This window comes from Zophobas morio, unplaced genomic scaffold, assembly GCF_036711695.1.
Source record: "Zophobas morio isolate AGI-343-1 ecotype UQ-CSIRO unplaced genomic scaffold, CSIRO_AGI_Zmor_V1 ptg000030l, whole genome shotgun sequence".
NCBI classification, from domain to species: domain Eukaryota; kingdom Metazoa; phylum Arthropoda; class Insecta; order Coleoptera; family Tenebrionidae; genus Zophobas; species Zophobas morio.
Genome location: NW_026972135.1, coordinates 14,850,595 through 14,876,113, shown reverse-complemented (window position 1 = coordinate 14,876,113; position 25,519 = coordinate 14,850,595). Strand labels below are relative to the sequence as shown.

At 32.5% G+C, this 25,519-nt stretch overlaps 2 protein-coding genes and 1 long non-coding RNA gene across 3 annotated transcripts; 1 reads left to right on the top strand and 2 right to left on the bottom strand.

Moving 5' to 3' along the window:
• Positions 1-111: 111 nt before the first annotated feature.
• LOC135138773 (transcriptional repressor protein YY1-like) lies at positions 112-12,432 on the bottom strand. The gene is made up of 5 exons (XM_064068787.1): positions 11,844-12,432; positions 6,478-6,663; positions 6,201-6,423; positions 617-736; positions 112-564 (listed from the first exon to the last, which is right to left on the bottom strand). The coding sequence occupies exons 1-5, from the start codon at positions 12,313-12,315 to the stop codon at positions 459-461; spliced, it is 1,107 nt and encodes a 368-aa protein (XP_063924857.1). The 5' UTR covers positions 12,316-12,432; the 3' UTR covers positions 112-458.
• An 8,860-nt stretch (positions 12,433-21,292) lies between these two features.
• LOC135138400 (zinc transporter ZIP9) lies at positions 21,293-23,178 on the bottom strand. Its single transcript, XM_064068370.1, has 5 exons — positions 22,917-23,178; positions 22,657-22,869; positions 22,375-22,595; positions 22,203-22,321; positions 21,293-21,874 (listed from the first exon to the last, which is right to left on the bottom strand). The coding sequence occupies exons 1-5, from the start codon at positions 23,010-23,012 to the stop codon at positions 21,657-21,659; spliced, it is 867 nt and encodes a 288-aa protein (XP_063924440.1). The 5' UTR covers positions 23,013-23,178; the 3' UTR covers positions 21,293-21,656.
• Positions 23,179-23,526: 348 nt separating this feature from the next.
• LOC135138791 (uncharacterized) lies at positions 23,527-24,279 on the top strand. Its single transcript, XR_010282056.1, has 2 exons — positions 23,527-23,654; positions 23,898-24,279. It is a non-coding gene; the product is annotated as an uncharacterized LOC135138791 (long non-coding RNA).
• Positions 24,280-25,519: the final 1,240 nt, after the last annotated feature.

Genomic DNA, 25,519 nt, shown 5'->3' with positions numbered 1-25,519 from the left:
ATAACTTACGTCATTGAACGTCACCCACTTGCTTTCACTTTCAGTGTGATTCAGTGTCGTATGCAAATCAGTGTTGCCAATACATACACAGCGCGCAACAAAAACTAATCGTACTGGAAAATTATTTATTTTTTATGTACATTAGGAAATATGATATTTGTATCTTACAACTCATTGAGTTGGTAATTAAAACGACCTGATATACAAACCTTACATTAAAATAATTTAGAAATTATAAATATCGATGTTTCAGTTTTTAATTAAAAGTAGAAGATACCTGCATTGAATCAGTCATCAAAATAACCAGAGTGCATGCGCTAGCCTCTATTTTATACTTGTAATTTAACGTTTGTTTTTGGTTTAAAATATTTTAATTTCACTTGGCTTGTCTTTCAACTTTAACAGTTCTAAAAATTAGTGCACATCTCACTTGCGCAAATACCCTTCGTTTCATTTACTTAATCTGTATATACAATATATTCAGGATCAGTTACTTCAACTTGTACGAACTGTGATTGCAACATTTGCATATTATTTGTATTGCGGGCCATATTATTTCTAGACCTACAAATATAAAACATTTGTGACAACGTAATTTCAAAATGTCGATACTTACTTCGCTTTTGCGTGCGTCAGAATATGACTTTTTAAATTGGTTGATTGTGCGAATTTCTTATTACAACCGTCGAAGGGGCACACATATGGCCTATCACCCGTATGAATCCTAACATGAGTTCTGAAAAAAAAAAAACACTTTTAAGTCCCAACGAAACGAATCCACCCATTTATAGCCACTGGAAATATAAACACCAATCAAATAAGTTATTCTGATCACGTGATTAATCCTTCGCGCCTTATTGGCGGTTATCTTTGTACGCAAGGCCCGGTTAGCCTTGAAAATTAATCACGTGACTGTATCGACGTAACAGGATTGCAACATGTTCTTAAATATTGCGCAAGATGTTGAAAAACACGACCTTGAACAGCAGTGCGTCAGCTCTCAGCTAAATTGGAATTCAAGGTTCGTTTAGCCTTGGATGATGAGTCACCCGATCACGTGAAGTGTGTTGCAACATTGGGCAATATTGTGCAACGTTGTGAAATGTTTTATTTTTGTTATTTTACGCAAATTTGTAGCACATTAATGGAAAATGGAAGGGAAATGTGATAAACTGAAACAAAGAAATAAAAAACGGAAACTAACGTGGAAAATAGATTTGGGGAAGCTCACGTAATGAAAATGATCTACATGACAGTAAAGTTAATAATAAGTAGTTTGGCGGTTACGATCAACTAACTGTCAAATAAAATGTCCATTAGCTGCAATATCTACATTATTATTTTAAAAATACATTTTATGGGCTACTAGAGGGCTCTTTTTTCATACGGGATAAACAACAACAAGGATAGATACTGAACGAGATGATAATTGGAAAAACACAAAGATAAATACCTTCGTGAAGTAGTAAGTACGAAAGAAGGATCAATAGTAGCCACCTTTGAAATTTACTGTTAAAAAAATTATGTTGGCAACACCAAGGCGTTCCTGGTTCAATTTGACGGTTATGGGTAATAAAGTGTCAAACAACTGCAATGCCAACATCATTAATTTACAAATAAATGTCATGGCCTACTAGACGACTTTTTTAATAGTACGGTAGATTTAACATTTGGTTGTCATAAGGACCTTTTGCTGAATATACACATGCCAAAATATTTAATTCATTCTGAAATCAAAAAGCCACCACCTGGAAATTCAGTTTAAAAACAGATCTTGATTGTATAATTAAATTATTTTAAGATTGGCACTACAACGTTTGAGAACGTCTTTCCACCGATTGTCAAAAAATGGAAAGAACCGTCAATGAACAACGAAATGAAACATAACCTTAAATTATTTCACGCGGAATAATAAATCACTATTTTAAAATTGATTGTGACAAGGTTGCCAATTATATTTTCGAAAAAGTTCCAGTGTGTGTAGACTTTTCATTCTGGAAAAAATAATACAGATTACAACAACCACAAATATGAAAACTTTATGATCACAAAAAGACGACTGAGAAAAATCAGACTGCTTAGTGGGACGAAGAGATAAAAAACGAAATTAAGAACAAAAAAAAACTGCCAAATCTCTGCATTGCCAACATCATTATTTTAAAAATAAATTTCGTGAAATAAAGTTGCAGAAAAAACTTAGCCACAAAGTGGATTCGCAATAACAACATACACTTGATTTGTCAAGACTTTGAAACTTTAGCCACTACATTCAAATGTCAAAACAGAATGACACAACTGACAGATACAATGTGGATTTGAACATTCCCTTGACATTGTGGTGCTCACCCAAATTTTTACCACACCGATTTGTGGTTAAACTCACGTCATTTAGTCATTTACAGCCTATAATACACGAATCCTTTGAAAATTTGGACGTAAATGACATTTGTTTGTCATTTAGTTTTGTCTACGACTTTATTAGCGACTTTTTTTGATCATATGATCTGACTTATAGATACCAAAACCTATAATTAATTCCAAAATAAAAAATCCACCAACATATAGTTCATTAACCAAATTTGTATGATTTTAAAAGATTACCCATGTGAATAAATGACATGAGTGTCAATTTTTCAAGCTACTAGATTGTCATCAATGAATATGAATTTTTCGTGTACAGTAGCGGTCATTTCTACGGAACCACTCGATAAAAAGTCAAGTTGGTAGCCCTGTCACCTAGTACTTTACGCCGAACGCGGTTGGTAGCGGTAGTTGACATGGCAATCGAAACTAGCACAACACGAATGTTTCGGTTGCCCTCAGCTATGCCGCACTGTATCCCGTGCAGACTGTATGTTCTGTTCATCTATTTATTAAAATAAAATATCTACATTGACAATGGGGCCATCTAACCTGTCAAATTTTTGACACATATGTTTTCCCCCAGAAACCCGTCAAGGTCACTTACACCAAACAAATTTTGAAAATTTACACTAGGGAGTGGTTCTATAGAAAAGATCGCGACTTTATTTTATATAATAACTTTTTTAAGTATTTATTTTAGAAACATTGGTTGCCTTTGATTTTTAGAAAAAATCAGTCTTTCCATTTATGAAAAAATATACCTAGTGTTCCATAAAAAATATACAGTTGATGTCATTTCCGGTTCTAGCGGAAGTGATAATATAAATGTGAGATTGCCATCACATAGATCTTTTAAAATGATACATTTGCTCAAAGAACTACAGGTTTATCTTTAGGAATAAAATGTTACAGGGGTTGTATCAAATAAACGAAACACCCTGTATATATAGTTTAAGTATGCTAAGATTGGCATTAAATTGTCGATGAAAATGAAAAAACCTCGAACTATTGCACTCTGGAATAAATTACCAAAACTTACACTGGCAACGTTGCCAGTTGTATTTTTGAAGAAATTCTGGTGGTGGTAGATTTTTAATTTTGGAATACTACACAGGTTACACCAAACAGAAATACAAAATCTACAACAAATCTTACAAAAATTAAAAAACTTGGAAACTGAGGAATTCTAAATTATACTAAGAAGAAACAGACTAGTGGGGTGAATAGATATAAAACGAAATTAAGAAGAAAAAAATGTGTCAAATCTCAGCAATGCCAACATCAATATTTTAAAAATAAATTTGATGGACCAAAGTTGCAGAAAAATCTTAACCACAAAGTGGATTCGCAATGATGACCTACACTTGATTTGTCAAGATTTTGAAATATTTAAATATCAAAACCGAATGACACAACTGAAGAAATTCTGGTGGTGGTAGATTTTTAATTTTGGAATTATACACAGGTTACAACAAACATAAATGCAAAATAAATGCAAGTATGCAAAGAATTAATACCTAAAATCTACAACAAATCTTATATGATATGATATATATGATCAAAAAACACGACTAAAAAGAAATAGACTTCTTAGTGGAGTGAAGAGATAAAAAACTAAGTTAGAAAAAGTGAAAAAGTATTTTGAGGATAAGTGAAATCAAAAATTAAACGAAGATAAAATGGCAAAGGAGGGAGTGAAAAATTCGGATGAAAATGTCAAGGAAAACTAAAAAATGTTACATGATACACTGAAACGCTGTTGTAAAAAAAATATCTTGTGAAAAACGTAAAAGCAGCCAGATAATAACACAAAAGAAAAAAATACTAGAAAATATGGTCGAAATATCTTACGCCTTTTGAAGCTAAATAAAGCAGAGGACATTGGAAGAAAATAAAGCACAAAATTATAGAACCAAGCGAACGGCAACGAGAAGCTATACAACTTTGCGAAGTAAAAAACACCATACAAAAATTCCACATAGGAAAGCCAAAAGAAATTGATGAAAACAGGTTACAGACAAAGATACTTAATGCATCCAAAGGAGTAAGTCAGGGAAGTATACTAATTCATTGTTTATTACAATTCGCAAGTCAATAAGGAATCGAAAGGGTGCAATTTTGATACAGAAAACTAAAAGCTATAAAGATAAATAAACACAAAGAACAGGGACGAACAACCGAAAAATTAATACGAACAAAACCAAAATACTGAGTTGCGGATAGACAGATACAGAATTGCAAAAACAAAAAATACTACGAGTAAATCAACTAAAATACCTTAGTGTCTACATTGCAGAAACACGTACAATGGAAGATGAAATTAATCGAATCTGCAAAGTAAATGATACATAGAGAGCGCTGCACAAAATATTCTTCACAGAATGGGAAATATCAAAGAAGACAAAAATTAAGATTTATAAAACAGTGTTAACGCCAATCGTAAGAAAGGAAAGTAAACAGCTTATTCATAGATTCGTTTCTTAATGTGTAGTTAAGTGCTACTTAAAGTCTATTGGCTTAACCCAACGAAAGCACGTCAGTCGCTCACTCAATGACTTCATCAGTTCAAGAAGTATCATGCATGTTTGGAATTTTAAATAGATGTGCCCAAAGGAAGCTAGAATTTTCTGTGCGACATACTTTGTGATATAACCTAACATTTTAATTCTTTTTTTTTTTTTTGGTTGGTAATAGTAAATCAAACGAAATGAAATGATTAAATAAAATCATTGCTATTTTTAGTACAAAAAAAAGAAAAGTGTAAGTAACATTAGATATCAACAGTTTGAAAGAAAACTCGTTTATTATAAGAAACAAAGGAAAATTATGTAGTCTGCAAAAAATATATACATTTTGCAAGATATTTACAAAACAGATTACGACGTATTTGATAACGCTACATAGATAAGGTACAAAGGAAATAAAAACTGAATTTCGTAAACATAAATATCAAATATTTAATATGAATCAGCTTTTGTAAGACTGGAAACCGAATATATTTACACAAATGACGTTTCAAATAAAAATAGAGAAATGTTGGTACAAACATGTACCTAGATAACTAAAATTTGCTGTTTTTATTTACACGTAGAGATCGATCGATATTCTGATAATTTGTCATTAGTACATGAAACAAAATTTTCTGCCACCAATTTATTACATGAAAACCCGTTTTTAGAGCCAATAACAATATCTACCAATTTCTCAAAATTAGTTGAACATCAGTATGAATACAGTAACGAAGTAAAAAGTACCAACAACCTTAATGAACGAATACTGCAAAAATTAATGTCTGCTATTAGTGTATATATTAATATTATTTAAATTAAGATTATCATTCTTCTATTTGTAGTACTCAATCAACAAAACTGACTTTTCAAATTAGTCCAAAAGAAAAAATCGAGTGGATGTAAATCAGGTGACCTGGGTGGTATCTACCAAAAAGGTTTGATTTAAATAATAATATCCTTGAGTCACAAAAATGGTGTTTTGGATGTTCTTTCAGCAAAAACTGTAGTTCGCCCCCTCCAAGTAACCTCCGGTACCTGACACTGGAATTTGGAACAGAAGCAGTCCAGTTACCAATAAAACACACAGTATATTAAATAGACAATTTAAGTAACCCGTTTTTATTCTGAAACGAAATAAATCACAACTATATAGCGAAACCATGAAAAACATCTAGGGAAACCTTTAATATACGTAGTAACCAAAAATCAGAATCAAAAACTTCCTACTACAAGGGTTGCCCAATGTTGTCACATGACAACTACCTAAACTATAACCAAAATCACCCTCACCGAAAATAAAAAAGCTACAATCTCACGCATGCTTACCTTAAATTAAAATCGAGACTAAACCGCTTCCCACATCCTTCGAAAGTGCACTGAAATGGTTTCTCCCCAGTATGTACTAACTGATGCCGTTTAAGTTTACTAGATTCTACAAAAGCTTTCCCACACTCCGCACACACATGCACACGCGGTCCATGTGTGTGAAGGTGTTTGCGCATGGCGGAATTGTCACGGAACATTTTATTGCAACCTTTATGTGGACAAGCTGAAAAAACAAGATATATTCGTTTAAAGTCGCTTTTATGCTGTTGGTGCTCACCAATCGTTCGGTCGGTTGTGTCTTGGTTGGGCCTACGTACTCGTGGACTTTTTAAACCAGGTCTAGCGAATTCTGCTAATTGCTTTGGGTCCGATAGATCTAGACCTGGAATACCATCAGCTGGGATCTTTTTGCCACTCATGTATTCCGTGTAGTCGGGATCGGGTTCGGGGTTCGAGCCTTCATCTGAAAGGGAAGAGAAGCAGGATTAATTTAATGATAATCAAAACAAAATCACATTTAAAAGATTTTGGCAAAGGTTTGGGGGCGAAATTTAACCTAGTTTCTTTGTTACCGCATCGACAGGCGTATTTTCGAGTTACAGTGCAGTGTTGGTGGATCTTTAATGCGGATTCAAAAATGCGCTATTTAACTAAATTAGACTATTATTACGATGAAATTGAAAACAAAAAATCTCCATACTTTTGTTTATCTATTTCTGAATGGAAATTAATTGAAAGAAATATTTTATTTTTGGAAAACGCAATAATTTTCTTCGATAAACAAACAATTCACATCAGTTATCGACACCAAAATTCTTTCTGATAAGCCGTTTAGTGACAGTAGTTCAAAAACGTGTAACAAAATTGCTGATTAACTTTGGTTTTTGTTCTTTCTATACCATAATACAAGGTGATCAACAGTTATTGTTACAGTGGGTATAAAAAAATGTTGCTTGAAATTGGTAAACTTGTCAACCCACTTAGTTTCTACTGCCAAAACTAACATGGTTGATAGAGACATTTAATTTACATCATAACAACATTTGTTATTGACTATTATTAAAATGTCATCCATAACTCATAACCAAACTTTCTTATCTTTTTCATAGCTTCACCTTATATTGTCCTTCATATGTTTAATTCTCTTATCAGCAATAGTGACTTATTTCAGACTATTTTTTTATTTTTGGATTTTTTATAATTAGTAATAATTAGGTACTGGCTAGTCCGAATATTGAAATTGTTTTCCCATCTCTGTCAAATATCGTATTGTCATTTACCGAAATTGACAAATACCAGTTATTAACTGCAAATTCTTGTTGTCATATTTAGTTTATTGTTGTAAATATGTTGTGTCAATAACTGTGAAACTTTTATGGTTTTTAAAATTATATTTAAAAGTAAATGCATATTTTAATGTCCAATATAAGAAAAAATATGGAGTTTTGACGATTGGTTGTCTACTTTCAGAGTATCAATTCACATCCAAACTATATTAAATTTTGCTTATACATTATTTGAAAATGTTTTTCACAAATTTCGAACTACAAGAATTGAAGATGTTGATAAGTACAGAGCGGATCTTTGGGTAAATGCTTTTTCATTTCTAAGTAGGCTTTCATATATAAATTTATTAAAAAATACTCTCATTTAAGTTCTACTTGTTTTTGCTTAATTGCCGATTTTTCCGTATTAGTGCTTGTTTACCCACTATACATATTGCTTAAAATGTAATTGTATAGTGCCTAAATTAGGAAATACGACAGAGTATTTTAATAATAAACATGAAAATTTTGGTCAATTTTCGACCATTTTCAAAACTTAAGGCTGGTGTCTGGTTCGGTTTAGCCCTATACTAAATACATTGAAAACATCATCGCGGTTTCCGGAGTTGCATTTTAAAAATATGAGATATATCGCTTTAAAAAAATTATATTTCGAATTAACAAACTTCAGTCCAGGGGACCTCCATATTTATATTCATATCAAGTATGCATTTACAAAAAAAATTATAAAGTTGAACAACTTTTACATCACATTTTAACCGACACATTGATGCATTTTTTGACGAAGTGCTGAAGTTTTTTGCATTCTGAGATAGGAGGTCCCCTGGGGAAAAGTGTCAGCTTTCTTTTGATACCATTTATAATATTAAAAAATCCACGAATGAGGTAAATAACTCGCGAAAAGTCAAAATCTATTGAAACGAGAAATCGGCATTAAACGAGCTGTGATGCGGTAGCAGAATGCAGGTTTACTTAGATTCTGACTTGGTTGGAGATTTCAGTATTTTAAAAATGCAATTCCGGAAACTACGACGATGTTTTCAATGTATTTAGTATTGGGCGAAACCGAACCAGACGCCACCATTAAACATTTTCTTATAGTGTGCCCATTGGAATATCGTATTTTTTGGACCAAAAAAATATATTTTGAAATACAATATTTCCAAAATTTTGCACCAGCACTAGCTATATTTTTGGAATCAGCACGTCGAAATCTATAATGTTGCTTTTTTGCGAATTTTTTAACTTCTTCAAAAGGAAGATTTTTCAATCCTACAAGAATTTGGGCAATTTTCGACCATTTTTGAAACATAACCAAAGGCATTTTCTTATACAGATCGACCTACAAAAGTTAGTGTTGGCCTCATTTCTTCGACAACTTATACCACTTTTTCAGAATCGCCCATTGGAATATTGCCAGTTTTTGGATTAAAATATGTATATTTTCAAAGTGAATATTTCTATAATCTTTCCCCGGGACCGTAAACACGCTATATTTTTGGAATCAGCAAATGGAAGTCTATAACCCTGCATTTTTTGTGATTTTTCTAAATTTTTCAATACCTATTCCTTCGAAAATTTCGCCAAATTGTGACAATTTTCGAAAGATATTTTCATAGTTTTCAACTTATTGAAGTTAGTAACAGCCTCATTCGAACATAACCTCTATCATTACATTGTTAGCGGGAAAATAAATAGCCTCATTTATTAATTTTTTTCTGAGTCACCCTATATAAGCAGTTCTGAAAAATATGAATGCATAGATAAAGATTTGATGTAGGCTCACAATATTGTGCACATTTTAGGTAGGATTTATTCGGTAACATTTTGAGATGACGTCAACAATTTTTTGATTAATTTATCAGCTTGGCATAACTTTAAAACGTAAAGTGTTTTAAAGTTAAATTGTAAAATGACTAGGGTAAAAAATTAAGACGGATTCATAAACCACAAATGTAAGAACATGTACATTTACAAAATTTAAATAACATTTACTATGCAAAATTTTAATGTAACGTCACATTGTTGGTGGGGCTGATTAGACAAAGATTAGTTAGCATTTTCTTATCTATACGATATTCTTAATACCTGTTTCTAACACATATAAATTTGGCAACAAACAGTACGGTAGTTTCGGAGATTATCTGTCTAATAAAAATCCAAACGGCGCCAGACAGACGAAAACGGAAGACCTATTTTTTCAAACAGTAGGGGTCATGAACCGGTGAGGAAACACGAAAGTAGCCTAATGCCGCTACTCGGGGAGTAAAAGCAAATAACATAATTAATTTTACTACAAAAAGTTATTCCCGAAAGTGTCCTTTTTGTCTTTTTTGGAGCATTTTCTGGTTTTTAAATAGGTAATTTTTGGATTTTTTAGAATCTTAAGCTTCAAAGTGCAACCTTAAAATTAGAAAAATTAGATTGCTCTAGGTTCCTACACCTTTAATAAACGAATAATTATAATGTCAAATTGTCACTGGTGAAAAATTAACATGGATTTAAAAAATCTACAATGGCAGCAGTGTAATGAATAATGTTAGTTAATGATAACTTTTGACGAGCATCAAAATGTCAACTGAATTTAAATGATGAACAATGAATACAATATAAATAACCTTAAAAGTATTTTTTATCAAAATAACTGGATTTAGGGTATAGTAAGCCAAAAATTATTTGAAAGCCCGAACAGTCAAGAAAATTGTAAATTTTTTATAAAATCAATGGTGAACAAACTTTATCTCTTAAAAAATGAGTTCATCACGCAAAATTTTATGTAAACGTGCGTGGCTTTCTCATAGAATGTATGGTCCGAGATTTATCCTTTGTTAAGTTTCACATTTTTCTATAAAAATTAAAAGAAATAACACTAAGAAAATTGAAAATGCAGCTATACTTAAGAGTAAAATTAAAATTGCCGTATATGAAAACACACACAGTAAAGGAAGCGGGCAAATCAATAAAGACTAGTGTTTACGTACAAAATTTGCTCCTAAATCACTTGTAACAAAGAACATAGGAAAATTTGTCAATTACATTGATTTTATTAGGTTTCACACAAGTATTTAATTAATTACTTAATTAATTAGTAATAAGTAATTACTTCTTTTCTGTGGCGCCATCTTTCGCAAAGAGACGAAGTACAACGTTAAAATGTCAGTTTCGCCAAAATATGACCTCATATTCTCAGTATTTTTCACAATCTCTTATGACAAGGTTTCATAATTTTCTCATTTGTAGGTTGAAATTTTCACTTTTTGAAATTTCTCTACAAACTAGTACAAACTCATGCGCTACTCATGAATCTGTAGATAATCGCATTACTACCAAAATAAATAAATAAATAAAAATTTAGTTGAAGATCAACTGTTGAAATTATCAGTAAACTTGTAAAGTCACTAAAAGCCACACCTACACATGTAGATTAAGATTATTCATAATTAAATAATCTGTTGTTCCCATTCCCATTAGTTCATGAATGTATGTATTTCAAAAATTCGAGGCAGAACTAAAGTATGGACATTTCTAACAGTTCAAAAACGTTCATTGAGCAAAGTTATGCTGAAATTTTAGAAAACCGAAATTGTGTCGAAATTTTGAAATGCTTCAAAGAAGTGTGCATTTACATATGAATCCCAAATTGCTTCAAATTTGGTAGTTTTCTTCGTTTAGCTGTGATTTTACTGTAGCATAATGTTTCATATCACTAGAAATGCGATATTTCAACATTTTTGAATAGAAACGACGATAAAAACTACGCAACACAATCACATTGAAACATGAGACCGTGTAATGACTTTGCCTGTATAAACTGAATTAAAATGCCAACAATTGTTCATGATTTTGCAGTTCTGTCTATTTATAAACTAGATATAAAGGTTGTGGCTTTCGACTTTTTTGAAAGCCACTTTAGTATTTTCATCTGAATGGACAGGCTAAAATAATGTTTTCTATTTAAAAGTTTCTAGATAAAATTATGGAAAAGGTGTTGCTAAATTATTTAGAGCCCGTAAAAGTTAGAATTGTGTGAAATTTTCACCTGAACTTCATAATTTATCGCGATAAATTCAAATTTCCCGCCACTCGCGCTCGACTCGCTCCAACCTCCCCATCTTCCGCCATACTCTTCCACCATAATAACAATCATCGGCCATGACAAAATATGGCAGAAAATGCAGTGATGGCCGCCCCACAGCCTCCGCGTCATGCATCCGCGCTCGCCGCCCCCCGAAATCGCGCTCTCGTCCCCCTCGAGCGTCCCAAAGTGCCCCCATGCATGTTCCCAGCGCCCTTGACGTCTCAGCTCGTACTTCCGGTCGCGAAAAGTGTCGTTCGTCGATGGGACAGGGTGACTTACCGTCGCTGGCACCAGACGCCCACATTGTTACCGAAAACTCCCCTTCCATGGTTTTGATTTGCACCTGCTTCTGCTCCCATTTCCGGGGCTTGGTCTCCACGTGCATGTCGCTAAGCAACATCTCGTTGTCGGCGCGGCGGTGGCCCAGGATGCCGCCGCCGCTGCGGCCCTTCGTCGGCGACCGCCGTTTCTTCGAGGGCCCCGGCGACGACTCCACGTACAGGTCGGACGCGTCCGGCACCGGGACGTCGTAGATGTTGAGCGGGTCGCCAGAATCGTCGATGATCTCCTCCTGCGCCTCGAGAATTATGTCTCGGCCCTCCAGCGGCTGCATGGAGATCATGGGCTCGCCGCATTCTACGATCGTCTCGACTGTGTCCGAGATATCGACCGGAATCGACTCGATTTCAACGCATTCTTGGATGTCGGGCTGGATCTCCACCTCGCACATGATATTCTGGTGGTCCGCCATGACGATGCTTCCTATTTTGTTTATAAAAGATGGTCGCGACAATATGGCGAACTCACTACACAACAATGGCGGACGTGCACACTGATCGCCGCGACCGCTACAATCAAGTTCAAGGAAAATGGGGCTAGTTACGACGTGACGAGAGGCGGTGGGTTTGTTTGGCTGTGTTGGGCTCTAGAGGGACGTGCGTCGGGGATTGCTCCGGCGGCCGGGAGGGCGGGCGCCATCTGTGGGCCGGAGCGGAAAGGCGGCGAGGCTGGAACCTGCAGCGAGGCGCGGGGTGTTTTTAAATTCCTTTCGTCGCGATAGCTTATTTGTTTACACTTGGAAATCTACACTACTGAGCTAAGAAGCAAAAATATAAGTATTATGTATACACCGTTTTAATTTAATTTTTTTCTTTTTTAGTTAAAAGGAAAAAAGAACAACCATCAGATGAACACAAGGACGCCTTTGGAAAACAAAACGATTAAAGTATACAAGTAACGATTTTGCGATTACATAATTAGCTAGAGGAAAAATATACATAAAGTAGGTACTGTATCTTCTATGCAGGATAATTCACAAGTAATATAAGCCAAACAAAATTGGTAACAAAACCCAGAATACATTTCCAAGTAATTCGTAGACGTATTTATTTATTTATCAAAAACATAAACATAATAATTTTGGCAAAAACATCCATTTTCAGATTTACAACAAAAATTTATTCATTTGATTGTGTATTGTCGATGAGTTTTGAGCGCCACAAAAAAAAAGTATTAAAGAAATATGCACATATTTTTAGTCAAAATATGCACCATTTGATTAAAAATATGAAGAAACATGCATATGGAAATACTTAATTTGAATAAGTGTAATAAAACAAAATGACATTTTAATTATTTATTGTTGAAATATATGTCTCGTGACGGTTATTTGCAATATAAGAATTCATATAACCAAATTAAGTATGTAAGAAAATGCTCTTTACACAGTATTTGTCTCTTAGTAGCTATATTTTTTGTTAAACCAATTGATTATTATTAAATGTTTTTCAAAATTTTCCATTAGAAATGATTCGCGCTTGTTATACAAGTTTCAATATTGAAAACGATTTTTCAACATCGACAGAATTTATTGGAGCAAATTTTAAATTCTCTATCAAGTGTATCGATCTACAGATTTACAAATTCTCGTCCCAAAATTTTACTCACAAGCGACAAGGTATTAAAACCTACATTTTTTTCTAAAACAGACTTAAATTTCTGAAAAACTTTTTCAGCTATTTTACCTTAAACATTGGATCGTTTCTGAAAACAATTTGTTACTACCTAAATAGAATCTACCAGTGGTAAATTGTTGCGTTCAAGTTTTAAAATTGTATAAGCAACAATGGAAAAATTAGCCGAAATAAATGGTAGTTGAGATGACAGTTCTGTTTTACCAAAAATTATTTTAGATTCTTTCATTAGCTTTTCAGCGCATTAACAAAATTCTTAGTTAATTTAGTTTTTGGTATAAAATACAACTGCATTTAACCATGTTCCCACCTATAGTTACAACAGGTTGTGGAGGTAATAGTAAATTGGGCAATGCATGTGGATAAAATTGTACCCTCAAAGGTGATTTAACAAATTTTTTTTTAACATTATTGGCTAAATCATCTACTATTGGAAATAAATTTCTAATTTCCTCAGCCACTCTATTTATATCATGAGCTAAGCATGTAATGTGGATTAAGCGAGGAAAAATGTAATGGTGTTATCATTACGTCTTTTCTAAACCTTTTGTGCTAATCAAATATAAAGTGCCACATTTTTCAGTGGTCGAAATTCCAATCAACAAATTTGCGACGTAAAGTCCACATGAATTGTGGATAATGTGACTAATAGCCTTGTTTTTTGAAATACTTTGTCCACGTAGTTTTTTCTTAAGGTACCCTTATCGGGAACTAACTTCATGGTACGCTTTTTAAGAAATGATCCTAGCTTGGGGTTATTCATTTTCGATAAAGGAATATCGACACTTTCGAAACTACATTCTTGTTGATCTGTCATCTTCTGGGTGTTGGAGAAAGATTCTACGAGCAGAGTTTGGGACTTTAAGGTAGTAGAATCCTTCAGCTTATTTTTGTGAAGGCTTGTCCCAATATGCTGAGTTATCGAAAACTTTTTTTCACAGACGACCTGAACAATAAATTTTATTCTTACATTAAATCATGTTTTACTTCTTGCGTTTAATTGAAAGCAATAAGATATCCATAAATTAAACCAATTGTTTGAAATTGGAACTAATAAAGTAAATGTGGCAAATTCAAAAATATAGCAATGATAAAAATTTCGATAAGTACCTTATTTACCTTTTTACAGCACACTCTGCAAAAAACAAATTGAAAATTTTCATGTAACATTAGTTCGGGATATTATATATTTTATCCTGTCGTGGACACTTGCAGAAACTTTTGTCATTATGAATTCGATTTATTAGTTTTTCCAGGTAAGGGTATTTGCTGAATAAATATGGTACAATTTTGAAAATTTTACAAAAATACGCATAAATATAGGTAGGACTTCATCGGTAAATATGCAGTTATATTGAAAAATGAAAAAATTCCATTGTTTTTTCTCTGAATATGCCTCATTCTAAGGAATATAATTTTGCATATAATTCGAGCCTTAATTGACCCTTTTCCTGTAAGCAAAGTGAGTAGAGATTATATAAATTCCAGTGATACAGAGTGAGACAACATCGCGCAGGCGAAGTCAGATTTTTGGAGCGCCAAGTTAAAATTAACCAATGAGCGACAGGTTACGCATGTGTTTCCGGTTGCATTCTGTCAAAGCGGTTTGTCGTCACAGACCTTTGCCACAGCATAGATATCAATCAGTAGAGACAGCTCGTGTCGGCGCCTTTGTTCTTTCTGACCCGAATTTTAAGCCGTCATGGGTGGTCGTTGCCTAAACTATTCCTAGATGTCGCCACTCAATTTAAAAAGTATCACTTCATTTACAATTTCAAAAATTGATTCGTGTACGCAATTTATTGCAAACTGTCTAGTTTGCTCAAATCGTATAATCGTGAATCGCAATAAGAAAAAAGAAAAGTTGATATTTAATTTATAAATACGATGATTTGCAATATTTAACACTGCATATGGCACTAACAATAGTTCTAGGTTTTTTCTTAATTGATCCATCCATTTTAAACGTGAACGATTCAAAATAGGAATAAGCACTAAATTAACTAAAAAAATTAGGTATCTCTGTAACACACGTAAATACGTTATGAACAGCAGGAAAACATTTATTTTATGCCGAAATTGACAATCGGTCCCCAGTCCAACCTGGACCACACCCGGAAGTCATGAATGTTAATCCGGAAATGGTACACTTTGTAATGGACTGTAGGTAAAGGAGTATTTTATGAGGACTAAATATTTTTCGAGAATAGACTCTTTTAGTTATTAAAGAAAGTATCCATCTTATTTATATATGTAGAAAACTAAAAAAAAGTAGAGAAATAAATAGACAGGCATGATAATGTAATTATGGTAATTACTTTATACAAGACTAAATATAAAAATAAGAACAGCACCTGTTAAATTGTTTAATAATTTCAAAAATTTTACGAAAAAAACGCATTTTACCTAACAACTTAACCCGTAAGCGTAATATCACATAAAGTAAAATTTTTATTTAAAAAAAATTATTACAAAAAAAATACATATTTGTCGACTCGCATAAAGTGCAGGTAATTGGTATGGGTCGATGCAGGTAAGAATAATTAAGGAATTCATGAAACCGGAAGTCCATAGGGATTAAGCGAAAAAAGATATTTGACAAAATGTACGGCTTATATATATATATACATGATGAATAAAAAAATTGTTTATTGAGTGAAGGTCTGCTTATATAATTTTTTGTTACGTGTAGTTTGTTTCTTATTATTTTTATATTTAATTTTACCACAACAACGGAATCATATATAATAAATTTTTATTATTTATTTCATAACCACCGTTGTTGTTCGTTTGCGACGACTTTTTAAACAAAAAGTGTGTTATGTTTACTATCTTTTCGAAGAATTCCAAACACGAGGGAGAGAATAAGGCGCACAACAGGGATCCTGTATGAAAATTCATCGGACAAAGATTTTACCTTTTATTGTGAAAATTACATTTTTATGCTATTTGTACAATTCTACCGGAAAAGCAGTCTTAAACAAGCAGAACTGGCAAAAATATTGTAACAAAACTGCCAAATTTCAAATATTTTAGACTAGTGTCCCTCTACAGGGACACTATTTTAGACGTCAGTTGGGCGCCCTCATTCGGTCATAATGCGAACGACCACCCACGAAAACGGGTCACGAAAAACGGCGAGCCGTCTCTACTGATTGTTATCTATACTGTGCCTTTGCTCTGCTGCCGGCATGCCGGATATTATTTCCAACGTGGTTTTGAAGATGCGTGCGCACGAAAAGTCACTACGGAAGTTTTACGATCTTACAGGAAAAGGGTCAATATCCCTATACAGGCTGGTCCACAAAAATAAGGAGCCTGTATAAATTTGAGACGCAACCCAAAATACATTTTCCCCACTATCTTGGATCATGGCCGACTAGTATAAAGATTATGGCCTGTCCAAAGGAATGCCAAAGGTACCATACGTGCTGCCATCTATTAATAATTCAAAAACGACAAAAGAATTATTAACACTTTTTGAAAGGCACAAAGGCATTCATACCGAAACAAACCACCATTACACGTTTTGAAGTCCCATAATGTCAAGTCAAATTAAAATTTTGCTAAATTATTAAGTGTAATTATTAAGAGATGGCAACACGTATCGTACCTCTTGGACAGGCCATAATCTTTATACTAGTCGGCCATGCTTGGATATTATTTAATTACAATTGTAGCATTAAACATAGTAACCTTAATACTTGTCAAAAGTTTTGACAAAAACTTCAAATTCAAAGATAAAAACACGTTTTGTAGAGTATGAAAAAGTAGGTTTCGAGCTTCCGTCTGTCTGTTGTCTGTGTTAATTTTAATTACACAAACAATCTCCCAAACTATCTATCGGACCTTTTTATTATCACATTGTATATGTAGCTATTTTAAGAATACTCAGTGGGTGGTAAAATGCTGACCAAAATTTGTCTAAGCATCCCCACTAACGTTTGTTTGTTTTTGCGTTAAGATTTTGTCTAAATTTTATAATAATAAATAATAATAAGTTTTATTTCCAACAGGTTCTGCACCCACTTATAGGAAATAATAATAAAATAAAATTATATATGACAGACAGAATACATTAGTTATTTAGAAACTATTATAAATAAAATTAAAAAAAAATTATAAAGAGAAACCGGACTAAACTATACAAAAATTAAGTGAGACTTCCTAAATTTAAAGACTAAATTCTTCAATAACCACAGCTTAACGAACTCGCGTTGTCAAAATTAAAATCAAACTTCCTACATATTTGGTTAAAGTAATGAGTAATGACACATTAAAGATATGGGAGATTTATACATGGTGTAACGGGCGATAAATTTACTTATTTTTGGAGATGTTGGTATGAATCAGAACAATCGTCATTGTCGTAAAAATCAAGGTTGTCCTTGTGAAACTTGGATTTTATGATTTCACACCATTCTAATCAAGGTTTATAATTTCACAGTTAAATATTGGCGCCGTTTGGCTGGACACGATGTCTTTGTCCAGTTTTATAATTTCATGGTTTAAATTTGTTAATTTTAACAAAAAGCACATTTTGCCACTAAAAATCTTCATATTACAGTTAATTAAACCTAATTTGGTGGAAACACAAATACTTTTACGACTCCCCAAATAAACTGGTAACTTGTAAACAATTTTGCGAAAACAACTCCTTTGGAGGGGTCTTTAGTTATAAAAGTTCGAAAGATCCAAAAACGATCAGAGTCCTCTAGCCAGTTGCCTGTTAGTGTGTGTTTGTGTTGTGACACAAAGGGGTAAGTGTTAAAATCTCCAACAATGTGCACGATTTCATAAAAAGTTCAAAGTTTTGTTTTTCTTAATATTTTTAACGTTCAGTTTAAATTTGATGATAAATCGCCCTTTGTATTCTCGATTGGATAACGTTTTGAGATTTATATCTATTTTTAAAGATTAATTTGCATTGAAATTATTAGTTAAACAGTTATATTGTTTGATGAACGCTGACCACGCAACTACTATAATGTTCCTTACCAAATTTTTGAGTTGTTACCAAATTTTTGAGTTGTTACAAATGTTTGAGTTGTTACCAAATTTTGAGTTATGGTACCAATTTTAAGTTTTGTTATATTTTTGTTTTAGATTTTTTTAAATGTTTGTTTTACTATGCTTTCAAAGATTTAGTTTCAAAGTTATAAGGTTTTCTTGAATTTATTTAAAAATGTTTTAATACTGAAGTTCATTTTCTGATAATTATATTTGCATATTAAACTATACTACAATTTATTGTTATTCCAAATTATTCTCATATGACTAAATCTCTTTTGTACATACTCATTTCTAAATTAAATATAATTATTCATTTAAGCAAAATGCATATACTTGAAGTAATCCCTTTGTCCAGTCACTAGAATGTGTTACCATCATCACGAACCAGCCTACGAACAAATAAATAATATTTTCACTATATGTCGGGCACAAGGCCCACGATGAGAGTTTTACAGTTTTATATATAATAAATTAACAAAAGTTAATTTTGAAAATCTCCCAAGCCCGTCACAATGGCATTGGTTCTATTGAACGAACTATAAAAAGTATAAACATGGCGTGTGCCCTGACGCGGAATAGTAAAATTTACTTCACTTAAATGATGAACAGTTAATTTTATAATTAACTAAATTATACAGAAATCGCAGTAGTATTCTTCTTGTACTCAACGGGTTAATATTAAACCTAGAAAGTGAAGTCCCGTGATCAAACCTCTTGCAGGATACGAACTATCTAAGAGTAACACACTATAATTTTAAAAATGATCTTTGAACTGATTCAATGATGAATCAGTCCAAAGATAAAATGATTTTATGAAATAATATGCCTAGTCCTGTACTGGCGGTTTATAAATTCGTTTTGATTTTTATCACAATTTTTTTTGTGCAGTATTATCTATACGATTCACGTAACCGATGTTTCGCTTCTGCATCAAATGCTTTGTAGTGTGTGTAGAACTGACTATTACTTCTAAATAAAATTTTGCGAAACCAAATTTTACAATTTTACGAAAAAACTTTCTTAAGTAACATTTGACTATTTTTCATTTTTCCAGATTTTTAAGAGGAGGCCAATTTTCTGTAAAAAGTATGACTTTATTTTTGATCAGTTGAAAAATAAATCTATATGAAACCTATGAGAATGTATTTTGAAATTTTAAATTACATTTTCGTCTTGGTTAGGCTGTATGCTTAAGGTAGTATAGTTGGTTGCATATTACCTCAAAAATTTCATGAGAAACGTATTTGTTTTAAAATTTATAACTTTTATTGCAGTGAGTTCATTAATTATTTATTATCTTGATAAAATATAAGTCCCTACATGTGTCGACAATTGCAAATATGTCATTTCTCTGACTACTGAAATTAATATTAATTGTTCGACAATGATGCTATTTTCCTAAAATAGAAAACCTTTAATAACTTGTGGCTGTTTACTATATTTTGGAAAAAATTTGCCCATGTCTACCTTTGGAACGATGGAAAAATTGATTAATTTTATTTGAACAAATTAATCTCCACACGGGTCTACAAGGAAAATTTTGAATGCATCGTATGATTTTTTTTTTATATGAAAACGGTAGAATGATTACTCCGGGTAAGAATGCCAAAATTTACATTGGATTACATAAATATAGGTCTTATCAAAGTAATAAATATGTTCTTTCTAATCTTTGAAATTTTGATTCTAAAAATATTATGTTTTAGTTATTTATTTTATAATACGTTGATACAGAAAAATTCAAACCTCTGTTAGATAGCACTACTACTACTAACTACTAATAATAACGAAACACAAACAAGCGATTTTCTCAAAACACAACGGAATTTCCCAACTCTGCAAAAGGAGTAGCATTCTTATTTTTTACAGCTCGGTAGTATTCCATACAGGGACATTAAACTCTAACGTGGTAAAATGCCACCAATCTGTTAAAATATTTTCTACCAAAACGTTAAAATGTAACGCCTGTATACCCACCTTTCCCCTACATTAAATATTAATCGAAATTCGCCAAAAATTTGGTAATACCGAGTGTCCAAGCGTAATGTTTGCACGATAATATTTCTGTAACTTTTTTGAAAAACAAAAACCGTTGTTATTGTATTTTTTTTATTTTAAAATCAATCTACAAAAATTCAGTAAGAAAAATTAAAATAAACTGTGAGCTCTATTACCCACATACTAACAAAAGTGATAAAACTGGGTGCGACATTAAAAACTGCAGTAGCAGAATTAAAATAAGTTTTTAGAAAATTTCATGTTTTAAATATTTTAAACTGCACGAGTTCTTTAGACAAAATTGGCTATGCTTCGACAGCAACAATTTATTTGAAAAAGGGAAACAAGCTTCTCTAGAAATTTACTTTAAATTACTACCGTGTATGAACGAAAAAAAGTCCGCTAGTGCGCTATGAAATTTATTTTTAAAACAATGATGTTGGCAACACCAAAGCGTTCCTTGTTTGGTTTGACAATTTTTCTCACGTGGTTGCAATGACAACTTTATTCTTCTAAAAATAAATTTCATGGCCTACTATATAGATGATTCCGTCGAATCCTGCTAATCTGGATCGTGAAAGACTTTTATAGTTAGAAAAGTGTCTGAATATGTACGTTGCCAAATTTACGATTAATAAGTAGCACACACCACTGTAAAATTATCGTCTTATTTTGAAAGTTTGAATAAAGTTGCACCTGCATTAAAATTCAAAGTAATTATTGAAGTAAATAAAAATATCTTACCAAGTTTCACATACTTTATGCATAAAAAGAAATAGTTATATTTGACAACCACCATTGGATTTTTTGAACACAATACATTGTGCACACAATAATAAAAAAATAATGCTAACGTATCACATATATTTGTTTACACTTGAAATAATTCTATAACTGTAAACATGATGATTTAGCATAAAACCACAGTACAAAACTGTGGGTGTACACACAATCACAATTTGCCGTATTCTTAAATTTTACATATTTATTTATTGCAGTCAGCCTATCTTCGTCTTACAGTTATGTATTTGTTTTAAAATAAAATAAATATTGGATTTACAAAATTCGTAAAATTAAATACTGCAATAAATTCTTATTACAAATATTTTTAATGATGGTGACTTATAGTAAGAAGAAGAGGAGTGAGACAACCCACAACTAAGCATACTAATTCGACAGTTTTCAACGATTGAGAAGTCTGTATTTTCCCAGTCTCTAAACTTTGTAATTTGGAGTAGGAATGATGAGAATTTTGGGTGAGTTCAGCTAATACGTGAACCGTTGCTACGTAGAGGAATGTTCCAGCAGAGAATAACATGGCGATACCTGGAAAAACGAGGAGTGATGAATTGTTAGTTTATATCCAATAAACATTGATAACGTTGTAAGATTACAAATGATAGAAATACAGAATATTCTATTAGTCATATCATTCTCTACACACGAGTTAGAAGTATTAATTGCAATAATTAATGTATATCCCGTTCAGAAAATGAGTGACGTCATGTCATTACGGCGCCAACTTTTAAAATCTTAAGATGAGGTTATTAACTGTATGCATAAAAAATTAAAGCATAAAGGACAAAAAAATACTTCTCAGTAAAAAATTATTTTTTTGAGACGTTTTGTGAACGGAATAAATAAAAATACCTACCAGTTGCATTTAAGGAACTTAACGTTTCTTTCCCTTTTTGCCCAATTCCAAAATAAGTACAAAGTGTCAAAATGGGGGCTGCTAGAGAAAACATCAACAAGTGTTTTCGTATCCTTTGCCTATAAAAAAAAAACAGGTAATGTCTACATACATTACTTAACACATTCAGAACCTGTCAATTCCTTCATGTAATAAGAATGTGACTAGACCAAAAGCCGCTGGAGCTTTATGTAACATGATTGCTAGGAACACTATAATTTCTACATCAGCGTGACTTGTAGTGGCTGCTGCCCCCAGAGCAACGCCATCGGCGGCTGCATGAACTATTAAGCCGATTGTAGCTGTAATATTACGTTCAGAAGGGTTAAGATTCTCATTTTTACTTTGTGAAATCTAAAAGCGACAATCCTTTTTTAACAAAAACATGCATAATTATTTTATTTGGAAGACTTACTTGATCTACCATTAACATGAAAATAAAACCTAAAACTAAACTAATCCCTATCACAGACAGGTTATCTTTTTCATGGTGACCTTCTTGCTGTGGGTGGACATCTTTGGGGGCTTCTTCATGCAGTAAAGCACGAACGCCTTCTGGTATAATCACAGCTAAGGCGGTTCCAACTAATAGCCCCGCTCCAAAAGCGGTTATCCGTTTTAGTTTGTCCTGCAACAGGGTGTAGGAAGTTACATTTTTAATTAGTTTTTTTTTACCTCGGAAAAACTGAAAAACAGTGGTATTGAACCAGCGAGAAATGAGCCTATTAGCATAACCACAATTAATGATATTAACATAAAAGTTTCTTCCATTTTTGTACTAAGTACTACCTATTACTAACGTATGGATTGTAAACGTTACTTTTATAAATATTTTTAAAATGCATACGTATCACTGGATTTCCTACTTTCAACACAAACAACAAACGTCACATACGTGCTAACCACATAACCTAAAACTGTCAACGTCAGTTGGTTCGAATGACAAATTGATGCAGGGTTGCCAGATGACGAATGTCAAATTGTCGCTACCACAAATATATAAAAAATATAGAGCAAGTATCTCTATTAAATCTTTATGAAAGTAGCTAATTTAAAATGCCTTTTTGTTCGCTAATAATAGTCATAATCACTGTTATTAGTAGCACAAAGTGTATAAGAGAATGTGGTGTCAAGGGTGGAACTCTTTTGTTTTGCTGTTTTTTTACCACACTCAGACACATTTTTTTTACATTTCAAAGCCGTTTTTGATACTAAAATCGTTCTTTTAGGGGGATGGGACATCGCATGCTGTGACGTCACTTAAATCTAAAATTAGCCAAATACACTGACGTCATCCGAGGTCATCAAGATGGCAGCGTTTGACAACTAGCCTGTTTTCTCATAAGAGTCAATGCTAATATTTTCGGAATTCATTTAAATTTGAGAGCGTGTCAACTGTGTTTTTATAGTTTGGTAAGTTTGTTACAGTTTCTAGACTGTGTAGATATCTGTAAAACGCACCATAACGTTTGAATATGCTTAAAAAATAATGTTTTCCAATGTGATGTACAGGTTAACTTCGCTGCATCTTATATTATTTGTTTTGCAAATTAATTCTTTGTTAATGTACATCAATGTTTTTTAAATACACTAGCATCTTAATATTATAATATTTTGTATTTTAGGAGAAAATGCCTAAATTTTGTGCTGTTGTAGGTTGTGCGAATCGAAGCACCAGAAATGCGGACAAATTTTATTTTCCTTTCCCAGCAATTAGCAACAATAAAGGTAAATATATACAGGATGGGGAAAAAGGCGGAAGCTTTGGTTAAAAGCCTTGAAACGAGTGGATTTAACGAAGCCAAAGTAAAGTATTCCTATGTTTGTTCAGATCATTTTATTTTGGTACAGTAACTACCTATTAGATTTACAGTTTTTAATAAATTACTACATTGGTGCTCTTTTAGGTAAACCTGCAGATTTGTCGGATGTGGACCATCCTGATTATGTTCCATCACAAAATTTAGGATATCAAAATAAATCCACTCGTAATACTTGTAATGTTGAAAGACAAAAATAGAGAAAACTGAATAAATGCCTGTAGACTTTTGAATGCACAAATTTCATTGTGGGTTATTTTACTTATTCCAAAAATAAAAAAGTTTAGAATGGTATTCATTGTTATGGTAGGGACATCGTCTAAACACAAATTAAAATCACTTGCACTCATTATATAAGGATCTACGCGGTTTAAATTGTTTAACTTTTGTACATATCTGCTTTTCTCTTTGACGGAAAGACATCGTGCATAATCACTTAAATTATCCATACTTTAAAAACAAATTACACACCTTCACTTAAAGCCGTCACATTAACCTCAAACGAAAATATTAATTTCCGATTTACCGCTTAAAACACACGAATGTATTTTGGGTGACGAGGAATTCAGACCAAAACAGCGTTCTGTATTTTTATTTTTATTATGTATTTTTAAACTCAAATCGCCAAAAAAGCACCCTGATACACAGAAAAGATATGAAAGAAGCTATTCACGTGTTTATTTTCTAGATAAATACCCACACTTTTAAATAAAATGCGAAAATGTTAACATTGTCACTTACGGAGTTTCACAGCGCTTGTCAAACGCTGAGTTCCCGCCACAGCGTGACGTCACGTGTTATTGGCTAATTAAAAAATGCTTACATCATTTAAAATCTGTTTATAACTGTTTTACACAACAAATTTGTGATGACACATAAAAATGAATTATTTAGGAAATGCGAGTATAACTCCTAAAATTAAAGTTCGTTATGTTTTTTTGTTGACTTCGACTTTAACTTCTGTAAAATCGAGGTACGATTTAAAACGATAAGAAAACGTGATATATGTATTTAGTATAATATTAAGTTTTATTTACCAACAGATGTATTCATATTAGTGTTAGCCATTAGTGAAAATATATAGGCTGTCACACAGTGCGGTCCTTGATATCTCATGAATTATTAGAAATAGAAAAAAAGTCAGAGACCAAAGTCGCACTGTTTTTTCGGTACCATACACTAAATTTATTTTCAACTATACAAAGAATTCTGTTTCTGAAACGTGTACATACAGCTTGTTTTTTTTTAAATAGAACACTCTATAAGGGTGTCTGAAAAGTGGCGGATTAACTCTTCAGTACGTTATGTACGGGGGTTTCGGGAGTCCCAAAAAAATAATAAAAATTAGGAACACTGTACGCACCTAATGCGTGAATACCTCCGGCTTACTTTCTGATTTCTTAGTAACGATAGTGACTGAAATCCACCTTTTATTTTTTTAGGATATTAAATATAAAC

Excerpts from the sequence above, each read along its gene's own strand:
- LOC135138773 (XM_064068787.1), bottom strand. The coding sequence starts at position 12,315 with ATGGCGGACCACCAGAATATCATGTGCGAGGTGGAGATCCAGCCCGAC. Across the intron at positions 6,424-6,477 it reads CACAACCGACCGAACGATTG|CTTGTCCACATAAAGGTTGC; the intron begins GTGAGCACCAAC and ends TTGTTTTTTCAG. Across the intron at positions 565-616 it reads CTGACGCACGCAAAAGCGAA|GTCTAGAAATAATATGGCCC; the intron begins GTAAGTATCGAC and ends TTATATTTGTAG.
- LOC135138400 (XM_064068370.1), bottom strand. The coding sequence starts at position 23,012 with ATGGAAGAAACTTTTATGTTAATATCATTAATTGTGGTTATGCTAATA. Across the intron at positions 22,870-22,916 it reads TGTTTTTCAGTTTTTCCGAG|GACAAACTAAAACGGATAAC; the intron begins GTAAAAAAAAAC and ends ACCCTGTTGCAG. Across the intron at positions 22,596-22,656 it reads TCATGTTAATGGTAGATCAA|ATTTCACAAAGTAAAAATGA; the intron begins GTAAGTCTTCCA and ends TGTCGCTTTTAG.